Source organism: Pseudophryne corroboree, chromosome 11 (genome assembly GCF_028390025.1).
Source record: "Pseudophryne corroboree isolate aPseCor3 chromosome 11, aPseCor3.hap2, whole genome shotgun sequence".
Lineage (NCBI taxonomy): Eukaryota > Metazoa > Chordata > Amphibia > Anura > Myobatrachidae > Pseudophryne > Pseudophryne corroboree.
Window position 1 is genome coordinate 40,673,244 of NC_086454.1, and position 11,450 is coordinate 40,684,693.

General features: G+C 48.0%; 1 protein-coding gene across 2 annotated transcripts in view; it reads right to left on the reverse strand.

Moving 5' to 3' along the window:
- The window catches only part of TRIM66 (tripartite motif containing 66), a 90,663-nt gene extending 81,697 nt beyond the window's left edge, over positions 1 to 8,966 (reverse strand). For both annotated transcript variants that reach the window (XM_063944047.1, XM_063944046.1), the window contains exon 1: positions 8,715 to 8,966. In XM_063944047.1, coding sequence (XP_063800117.1) covers positions 8,715 to 8,723 — 9 coding nt within the window. In that variant the 5' untranslated portion in view covers positions 8,724 to 8,966. The remainder of the gene's footprint in view (positions 1 to 8,714) is intronic.
- Between the last annotated feature and the right edge of the window lie 2,484 nt (positions 8,967 to 11,450).

Sequence of the window (11,450 nt, forward strand, 5' to 3'; positions counted from 1 at the left end):
CAAATGTTATATCTGTTCCCCCTGCAGTGCACATGAGGGGTCATTCCGAGTTGATCGCACGCTAGCAACTTTTTGCTGTGCTGCGATCAGATAGTTGCCGCCTATGGGGGAGTGTATTTTAGCTTTGCGAGTGTGTGAACGCTTTTGCAGCCGACGGCACAAAAAAGTTTTTTGCAGTTTCTGAGTAGCTCTGAACTTACTCAGCCGCTGCGATCACTTCAGTCTTTTTGGTCCTGGAATTGACGTCAGACACCCGCCCTGCAAATGCCTGGACACGCCTGCTTTTTTCCAAACACTCCCAGAAAACGGTCAGTTGACACCCACAGACGCCCTCTTTCTGTTAATCACCTTACGATCGGCTGTGCAAATGGATTCTTCGTTAAACCCATCGCCCAGCACCGATCCTCTTTGTACCTGTATGACGCGCCTGCACATTGCGGTGCATACGCATGTGCAGTTTTGCCGAGATTTAAACTGATCGCAGCACTGCAAAAAGTTGCTAGCGAGCGATCAACTCGGAATGACCCCCATGGTTTTGCCCAACTGCTAACAAATTTGCTGCTGCGATCAACTCTGAATTACCCCAATGCTTTAATTGTAATCATAACCATGTGTAATTAATGTACAATAATATCTATACAAACAGAAGTATTATCGGTCACTCTCTGGAATTTTGCTATTGTACTGTGAGATATACTGAACATGGCATAATATAGCTTACACACATAATACAGGGATATATATGTAACACGTGACACTGCTTTTGTTTTGTCGCTTAAGTGACGCAACCTGTATACGCCGACACGAGACTCGCAGATCTGTTCTCACTTGACAAATACTAAAACATATTCTATTCCTGATCTCTCCCATTATATGCACAGAGGAACAGACGATAATTAAGGGGCGACCTGCAGAACGTGAATTTCACAGCTAATAATAGACACTTTCCATGACTGGCAGGAAAACAAGTTAATTACTGGCTCACCGCTAAGAATACAAAAGAGGGTGAACGTCACCTACAGTAGTGACACCGAGAGGTTTATTTCATGGGGCGAGAAAAAAAAATAGAAACATGTTCAATAATTGAATATTCTATTCTCATTATATCCAAATATTTCATAATCTGAGAAAGGAAAATGCATTACTGAGTTACAAGATGATCATTTAATTATCGGTTGAACGTGTTTTAAAACAAACACCCCTCCCCCTTTCCCCTTCCTGGTTCGGGTGTATAAATCTGTAGGGATCAGTTGCAAGGTCTCAAGTTTGCTTTAACAGCGTCTATTATATTATCTATAATTACTGTTATAGTGTATATGACTGATACGGTGTAATACTGAGCTGCAGACAGGTGCAGTGTAAGGGATGTGTATAAAGGAAAATTCCACTATTCGCCCGCCCTAGAGATTAACAGAACGGAGGGAGTAGATGTTTGAGACTAGCTCAGGGTTGGGGGCAGAGGCGTCACTCACCTCTGTAACACCCGGTGCGGCGGCAAGAAAAAAGGGGGTTGGTCTTCGCGGGAATGGGCAGGGCTTAAATAGAGGGCCAGGGCTTTGCGGGCGGCACCCGTTTTTAGCCCATTGAAGGCACGAAAATGGGGCGGTGCTTCACGTTCCGACACCCGTTTTTTTTGTCACTGGGGGGTGTGGGAGGTGAGGGCTGACTTCCAGGGATGCTGTCCCTGCAGTGCTGGCTCCTACACAGTGACAGGAGCCGAGTGCTGCACATAATATAACAGTGCAGCACTCGGCTCCTGTCACTGTGCAGGAGCCGGCATTTTGGTGTCACCCCTCGGCGGATGACACCCGAGAGCGGGCCGCACCCCCCTTGTGACGCCACTGGTTGGGGGGCACCTACGTAGGCAGACAGGATAACAGTGGGTAAGTGTGTGCAGTCACACAAAGGGGGCGACCCGGCACCGGTCTGAAAATAGTTTTTGATTACAGAAAAACCAAATTTGGACAATTTTCAAGTAAAATCTTTAATATAATGTCCAGTTTGGGGGTGCGCCCAGAGCCAGTGACATATGCATAAACAAAAGGGAGAAAGAAGAAGGCTCTTGTGTGGGCGCACTCATTAATGGTAGTTAAATAACTAGAATGAATAACACTAGGTTGATTAGTCAGCAGATAAAACAAAATTTATTTGGAAATATTAAGAATATAATTGCCCCTGGTTGAGGAGATGTGAATGATCCCAGATAAAAATGTTCTGGTCCTGCCTCAGGAAATGAGATGGAGAGGGGTAGAGACACTGCAAGTCATAAACCCTTTCTCACCCGGCCAGTACAGATGATCTGTATTAATGAGATCAATTAAGTCAATTGATTTTAGATTCTGTCATAATCCTAATGAAGGAATAACAGCTGTTTGGCAATAAGTAATAATAGAAACAAATCAAAGGATATACCAGGGTAAAGAAAGAAAAGGATAGGAACAAATGGTGATGCTGCTGTTGGAGTCACATACCACACATCATATGCAATGATTGATGTTCTACAACACTGAGTATTCCCTGTGAGTCTCCACCTCAGGTACTAACTCAGCCCACACTGTTTCGCTTCCAAGATCGGACGAGATCGGGCATTAGCAGTGTGGTTTGATAGTAGAAGGATTTGGTCAGACGTCCAATGAGAGTGCACCTATATAGGGGGGGATAATTAGCTGGGTCTTATAGATATAGTGTGGATCTGCTTTTTGTGTTAGGCAGGAGACATCAAGTCCCACACCGGTGGTATTGTGTCCCTGGATCACAAATGAGAGTCCACGAAAAAGGAAGATATATGGATTTATGAGAAAAAAACGAAGATATATAGATTTAGGAAAAAAAAAAAAAAAAACCCTAAAAAGGATAATGGAGATCAATTAGGCTGTAGTTATTAGGAACGGGTGATAAAAATTACCCGTCCGTATAGATACAAATGGATAAAGAAACACGGATCAAAAAATTTTTTTTATATATATGTGTACATTGGTACTGGTGTAAGGAACAGAAAACATGTCAAAGATAATTGTAGATACAAATAAATAGTACTGGTATATGCAATGAAATAATCACTAGTGACATGGGTGTCATTAGAAACACTTTGTGTGAATTGGAGCTGTTATAATCATTAGGATATAGGGAAATAGACATGAAATTCTCATATAACCCATGCAGCAATATGACAACAGGATCTGCAGGAGGAAAGTCAAAGAAGAATGCAGTATTTCTTTCCTATAAAATGCAGTTTTTAATCCTGATGCAATAAACTAAGATGCATAAGCCTGGAAAAAGGCATAAATGGAAGCGAAACAGTGTGGGCTGAGTTAGTACCTGAGGTGGAGACTCACAGGGAATACTCAGTGTTGTAGAACATCAATCATTGCATATGATGTGTGGTATGTGACTCCAACAGCAGCATCACCATTTGTTCCTATCCTTTTCTTTCTTTACCCTGGTATATCCTTTGATTTGTTTCTATTATTACTTATTGCCAAACAGCTGTTATTCCTTCATTAGGATTATGACAGAATCTAAAATCAATTGACTTAATTGATCTCATTAATACAGATCATCTGTACTGGCCGGGTGAGAAAGGGTTTATGACTTGCAGTGTCTCTACCCCTCTCCATCTCATTTCCTGAGGCAGGACCAGAACATTTTTATCTGGGATCATTCACATCTCCTCAACCAGGGGCAATTATATTCTTAATATTTCCAAATAAATTTTGTTTTATCTGCTGACTAATCAACCTAGTGTTATTCATTCTAGTTATTTAACTACCATTAATGAGTGCGCCCACACAAGAGCCTTCTTCTTTCTCCCTTTTGTTTAAGTGTGTGCAGTCCCCAGGGATTGGAAGCAACCTACCATGCCCTCTCTTCCTGCCATCACTAATAGAGTATGGTGTATTGCTTCTATGGAGTACATCGACGCATAACCTAGTCCTGAGGCTGCTCCTCCATCCCCCTCCTCATGCCTTGAACATCTCTGCTTTGCATACATCCTGCCATCAGGCTTCCTCCCGCTTGCTTGCACCTCATATCATCTGTCTGTCGACCCTTCCCACTAGATCAGGGGTGTCCAACCTTTCACCTTCCCTGGGCCACATTAGAAGATGAAAATTTGGTTTGGGCCGCACATAAAATAAAATAACAGTAACGATACCTGATCGTCCAAAAAAACCATAGAAAACACAGTTAACATATTAAACTTACTTGTAGCTGTGCCCCTGTAGCTGCGTCCCTTGTAGTTGTGCCCTTGTAGCTGCGCCCCTTGTAGCTGTGCCACTATAGCTGCGCCCCTTGTAGTTGTGCCCCTGTAGCTGCCCCCTTGTAGCTGTGCCACTATAGCTGCGCCCCTTGTAGTTGTGCCCCTGTAGCTGCGCCCCTTGTACTGTGCCCCTTGTAGTTGTGCCCCTGTAGCTGCGCCCTTGTACTGTGCCCCTTGTAGCTGCCACCTTGTACTGTGCCCCTGTAGCTGTGCCCCTGTAGCTGCGCCCCTTGTAGTTGTGCCCCTGTAGCTGCGCCCCTTGTAGTTGTGCCCCTGTAGCTGCCCCCTTGTACTGTGCCCCTTGTAGCTGTGCCCCTGTAGCTGCGTCCCTTGTAGTTGTGCCCCTGTAGCTGCCCCCTTGTACTGTGCCCCTTGTAGCTGCCCCCTTGTAGTTGTGCCCCTGTAGCTGCCCCCTTGTAGCTGTGCCACTATAGCTGCGCCCCTTGTAGTTGTGCCCCTGTAGCTGCGCCCCTTGTACTGTGCCCCTTGTAGTTGTGCCCCTGTAGCTGCCCCCTTGTACTGTGCCCCTTGTAGCTGCCCCCTTGTACTGTGCCCCTTGTAGTTGTGCCCCTGTATCTGCGCCCCTTGTACTGTGCCCCTTGTAGCTGTGCCCCTGTAGCTGCGTCCCTTGTAGTTGTGCCCCTGTAGCTGCGCCCCTTGTAATTGTGCCCCTGTAGCTGTGCCCCTTGTACTGTGCCCCTTGTAGTTGTGGCCCTGTAGCTGCCCCCTTGTACTGTGCCCCTTGTAGCTGCCCCCTTGTACTGTGCCCCTTGTAGTTGTGGCCCTGTAGCTGCCCCCTTGTACTGTGCCCCTTGTAGTTGTGCCCCTGTAGCTGCGCCCCTTGTACTGTGCCCCTTGTAGCTGTGCCCCTGTAGCTGCATCTCTTGTAGTTGTGCCCCTGTAGCTGCGCCCCTTGTAGCTGTGCCACTATAGCTGCGCCCCTTGTAGTTGTGCCCCTGTAGCTATGCCCCTCGTACTGTGCCCCTTGTAGTTGTGCCCCTTGTAGTTGTGGCCCTGTAGCTGCCCCCTTGTACTGTGCCCCTTGTAGCTGCCCCCTTGTACTGTGCCCCTTGTAGTTGTGGCCCTGTAGCTGCCCCCTTGTACTGTGCCCCTTGTAGCTGCCCCCTTGTAGTTGTGGCCCTGTAGCTGCCCCCTTGTACTGTGCCCCTTGTAGCTGCGCCCTTGTACTGTGCCCCTTGTAGCTGTAAAAAAAAAACACACACACGCACAGACACATACTTACCGCTCCTGCAGCGCTGCCTCCGTCTCCGTCCGCCGCTCCACGTGTTCTTGTACAACCAACTTCTCCGCTGGGCTCCTCTACTCTCGCGCTGCTCAGTCACGTGTGCCGCTATGCAGCGGAGGAGGGCTACATTGTGACTGACAGCGGAGAGGGCGTGAGCTGGTGCTGGTCCCAGCAGCAGCAATCCAATCAGGATGTGCTGACAGCCTGCTGGGGCCGGCTCAGCCTCACATGTGGTGTCCGTACTCGGAAAAAAAAAAAAACCTCTGCTGCAGCGCTGCTCCTGGGCCGCATTACTAGCCGACTTGGGCCGCATGCGGCCCGCGGGCCGCGGGTTGGACAAGCCTGCACTAGATTGTTAGCTCCTCAGAGCAGGGCCCTCTTTCCTCTTGTTGTCAAAGCCCTCTTCTCCTCACATTTCACTCACAGCTCTCCCCTACTCAGCGACCATCTTTCCCGCTTTTTCTCCTGCTGGTAAAGGCTCATCTCTATCTATGGCCGCCAGCCCCAAGTAGTACGCTGATTACTCCCTCGCTACTTACATCTTAGCTGTATTATGTCTTGAGAATTGTGGTGCTCTTTGTTACCTGTTCTCTATTTTTGTTATTTATTTACTGTAACGCTAAGTTTTGTCTCCCTGTACTGTCCTTTGTACGGCGCTGCAAAACACTTGTGGCGCCTTATAAATAAAATGTAATAATAATACATCACGGGTGTGGATCATAGGGTCGACAATAACTAGGTCGACAGTGACTAGGTTGACACCTGAAATAGGTTGACACAGTCATTAGGTCAACATACCATAGGTCGACATGGAAAAATGGCGACGTGTTTTTTTTTTTTTTTTTTTTGGGGGGGGGGGGGCTTTGTAATTTTTTTTGTTAAGTGACCGGGAACCCCAATTAGTGCACCGTATCCCCTCGCTTGGCACGCTTCGCTCCACATGCTTCGCTACTGCTGCGTTCGGCATAGGTTAATATTCCCAATCGTAGCCCACGTTGATCGAAAAAGGTTTTTTTTAAAGAATTTTTGTTCAAAACTCATGTCGACTTTTTCAAGTGTCGACCTTTGCCACGTTGACCTAGTGACCATGTCGACCTACAGACCATGTCGACCTAATGCATGTCGACCAATAGTGGTCGACCTAATGAGTGTCGACCTAAAGACCGGATCCCTCCATGACACTGATTGCGCATATCATGAGGTCTGGGAACACAATGGTCCCACGCCTGGAGTGATGGGACCGGATTTCCTGTTTTGGACATAACTGACCAGATAATCCCATTAGGACCAACTTCTGATTTGTTTCTCTTTTCTATTATACATAATCTGAGACCTTGCGTAGCCTTCAAACCACGTTATAGCAAATCTCATTGTACTCATGGTCACGCCGGCATTCCGAGCCGTGTCAGGATTCTGGTGTCGGTATTTCAGCTGCCGGGATCCCGACCGCCTGGATGCTGACCGGATCCCGTGTAAATCCCCTACCATTAAGGAACGGCTAGAGTACGTGGCTGATTAGTAAGTGCACTGACTAATACAATGGAGTTGACCTTGATTATAAGGGATGTAGTTAATTTACCGAAGGATGGGATCCCAGGGGTTGAAAATACCGATGCAAGAATGCCGAAGGACACCATAAGACCAGCATTTAAATCCTGATGGGGGACAGGATGCCAGCTTCAAAATACCGACGCCTGGAATCCCGATAATTCTTTCAGCGGGATGAGCTCGCAACCTGCCGCGGGGGGGAGGGAGGTTAGGTTTAGGCACCAAGAAGGGGAGGTTAGGGTAAGGCACCAAACAGGGTTAGGTTTAGGCAGCGGGGAAGGGAGGGTTAGGGTTAGACACCACCGGGGACGATGAGGGATAGGCTCCCACAAGGGAGGGTTAGGGTTAGACACCCACAATGGAGGGTTAGGGTTAGGCACCCACGAGGGAGGGTTAGGATTAGGCTCCCACAAGGGAGGGTTAGGGTTAGGTACCCACAAGGGAGGGTTAGGGCTAGGCTCCCACAATGGAGGGTTAGGGTTAGGCACCCACAAGGGAGGGTTAGGGTTAGGCTCCCACAATGGAGGGTTAGGGTTAGGCACCCACAATGGGGGGTTAGGCTTAGGCACCCACAATGGAGGGTTAGGGTTAGGCACCCACAAGGGAGGATTAGGGTTAGGCACCACAAGGGATGGTTAGGGTTAGGCACCCACAAGGGAGGGTTAGGGTTAGGCACCCACAATGGACGGTTAGGGTTAGGCTCCCACAATGGAGGGTCAGGGTTAGGCACCCACAATGGAGGGTTAGGGTTAGGCACCCACAATGGACGGTTAGGGTTACGCTCCCACAAGGGAGAGCTAGGGTTAGACACCCACAATGGAGGGTTAGGGTTAGGCACCCACAAGCGAGGGTTAGGGTTAGACACCTACAAGGGAAGGTTAGGGTTAGTCACCTACAAGGGAGAGTTAGGGTTAGGCACCTACAAGAGAGGGTTAGGGTTAGGCACCCACAAAGGAGGGTTAGGCTCCCACAAGGGAGGGTTAGGGTTAGGCACCTACAAGGGAGGGTTAGGGTTAGGCACCTACAAGGGAGGGTTAGGGTTAGGCACCTACAAGAGAGGGTTGGGCACCCACAAAGGAGGGTTAGGCTCCCACAAGGGAGGGTTAGGGTTAGGCACCTACAAGGGAGGGTTAGGCACCTACAAGGGAGGGTTAGGGTTAGGCACCTACAAGGGAGGGTTAGGGTTAGACACCTACAAGGGAGGGTTAGGGTTAGACACCTACAAGGGAAGGTTAGGGTTAGGCACCTACAAGGGAGGGTTAGGGTAGGGGGCAGGGAAGGGTTAGGTTTCTTTCGGGGGGGGCTGTTGGAATTCTGATGGTCGGGATGCCACTGACAGTATTCTGACCGCCGGCACCACGTCCATTGGGATATCATACTGAATCTGATTATAATGCTGGTGTCATCTCCTTGTGTAACAGTTTGTGATCAACATCCTGGGGCCCAAAATTTGATTATAAGTTCTGCCGGTTAGAGGATCTGTACATGAAAATGTTAGGGTGCAACACTGTGAAAACTGTAAGAACCTATAAAGATAAGAGAGGCACTATTATAGAAATGACAGTAAAATGTAACCGTGTACGGATATGGTGGTCCGGAATCTGCCTCGGTTACTCCCGGCACACAGAGGGCTTGGTGATGGTAATAATGGATGAAACTCACCTTCGCCATGATGCAATGACTGGAAAGTTCCCTCACAGAGCGGATTATAGCAGCATCACCTGCGAAACGCGTCTGTCCAGGACATAGGATGACACCTAGAACACAGGACAGACATCAGCAAACATAATCTACCAATCCCATGAGAAATTGTGCGTTTATTGTGAAGTAACTATGGTTTGTTAATGGAGGCGATTCAGCATTTACAGTATGGCATTGTAGGTTCTTGTGTGTAAGGAAGTGGTGATGGTGGGAGGGGGGGTTTCATGCGTTACAATGTACGGTACCATGGGTTCTATTTATGAAGCAGTGAAAAGTGTGGAGAAGTGAGCCAGTGGAGAAGTTGCCCATGGCAACCAGTCAGCTGCTCCATATAATTTTGAACATTGCACTTTATAAATGTTACCACATCACTGATTGGTTGCCATGGGCAACTTCTCCACTGGCTCACTTCTCCACACTTTTCACTGCTTCATGAATAGACCCCCATGTATGATTACAGGAGAAGATCGCATATACACATGGGAAGAGCAGGAATATTGCACAGTGTAATGACAGTGTAAGTGGTGCAGAGAAAATGGTCTATTCATGAAGCAGTGAAAACATTGGAGAAGTGAGCCAGGGGAGAAGTTACCCATGGCAACCAATCAGCTGCTCTGTACAATTGTATAGAATGCAAATTATAAATGTTACTTCAATGCTCATTGGTTGCCATGGGCAACTTCTCCACTGGTTCACCTCTCCACCCTTTTCACTGCTTCATGAATAGACTCCAAAGTATGTACATATAAGGTAGACACCAGCTCCGCGCAGAGCTCTATCAGTGAGGATGGCACGGGGCTCGCCAGAGGGCGCTGGTGTGATGATCAAAAGCCATAGCCGGGTCACCCCCTTATCAGCACCAAGGGTTGTACGTTTTACACATTAATGTGAAAGTAAAAGGGGCTGATTCCAAGTCGGAGGGATGTCTTTGCATGGACGCAGATGGCGAGATTTTGACCCTGTTTTTCATTTAGTCTAGACCCAGCACTGCTCTGGGCTGAGTAACCCCTGAACTTTTCCATGTGTAAAACGTCCCACGTGAGTGCAGAATGTAAATAAATAATGTGATCACACCCTCACATACAGAACCGGGGGATGCTAATTACTGTAACACACAGGTAGCAGGTGGATGCTAATGAATGTAACACACAGGTAGCAGGGGGATGCTAATGAGTGTAACACACAGGTAGCAGGGGGATGCTAATGAGTGTAACACACAGGTAGCAGGTGGATGCTAATGAGTGTAACACACAGGAAGCAGGGGGATGCTAATGAATGTAACACACAGGTAGCAGGGGGATGCTAATGAATGTAACACACAGGTAGCAGGGGGATGCTAATGAATGTAACACACAGGTAGCAGGGGGATGCTAATGAATGTAACACACAGGTAGCAGGGGGATGCTAATGAGTGTAACACACAGGAAGCAGGGGGGTCATGCTAGTGACTGTAACACACAGGAAGCAGGGGGATGCTAATGAATGTAACACAGGTAGCAGGGGGATGCTAATGAGTGTAACACACAGGTAGCAGGGGGATGCTAATGAATGTAACACACAGGTAGCAGGGGGATGCTAATGAGTGTAACACACAGGTAGCAGGGGGATGCTAATGAATGTAACACACAGGAAGCAGGGGGATGCTAATGAATGTAACACACAGGTAGCGGGGGGATGCTAATGAATGTAACACACAGGAAGCAGGGGGATGCTAATGAGTGTAACACACAGGTAGCAGGTGGATGCTAATGAATGTAACACACAGGTAGCGGGGGGATGCTAATGAATGTAACACACAGGTAGCAGGGGGATGCTAATGAGTGTAACACACAGGTAGCAGGGGGATGCTAATGAATGTAACACACAGGAAGCAGGGGGATGCTAATGAATGTAACACACAGGTAGCGGGGGGATGCTAATGAATGTAACACACAGGAAGCAGGGGGATGCTAATGAGTGTAACACACAGGTAGCAGGTGGATGCTAATGAATGTAACACACAGGTAGCGGGGGGATGCTAATGAATGTAACACACAGGTAGCAGGTGGATGCTAATGAATGTAACACACAGGAAGCAGGGGGATGCTAATGAATGTAACACACAGGAAGCAGGGGGATGCTAGTGACTGTAACACAAAGGTAGCAGGTGGATGCTAATGAATGTAACACACAGGTAGCAGGGGGATGCTAATGAGTGTAACACACAGGAAGCAGGGGGATGCTAATGAATGTAACACAAAGGTAGCGGGGGGATGCTAATGAGTGTAACACACAGGAAGCAGGGGGATGCTAGTGACTGTAACACAAAGGTAGCGGGGGGATGCTAATGAGTGTAACACACAGGAAGCAGGTGGATGCTAATGAATGTAACACACAGGAAGCAGGGGGATGCTAGTGACTGTAACACAAAGGTAGCAGGTGGATGCTAATGAATGTAACACACAGGTAGCAGGGGGATGCTAATGAGTGTAACACACAGGAAGCAGGGGGATGCTAGTGACTGTAACACAAAGGTAGCGGGGGGATGCTAATGAGTGTAACACACAGGAAGCAGGGGGATGCTAATGAGTGTAACACACAGGTAGCAGGGGGATGCTAATGAATGTAACACACAGGTAGCAGGGGGATGCTAATGAATGTAACACACAGGTAGCAGGGGGATGCTAATGAATGTAACACACAGGTAGCAGGGGGATG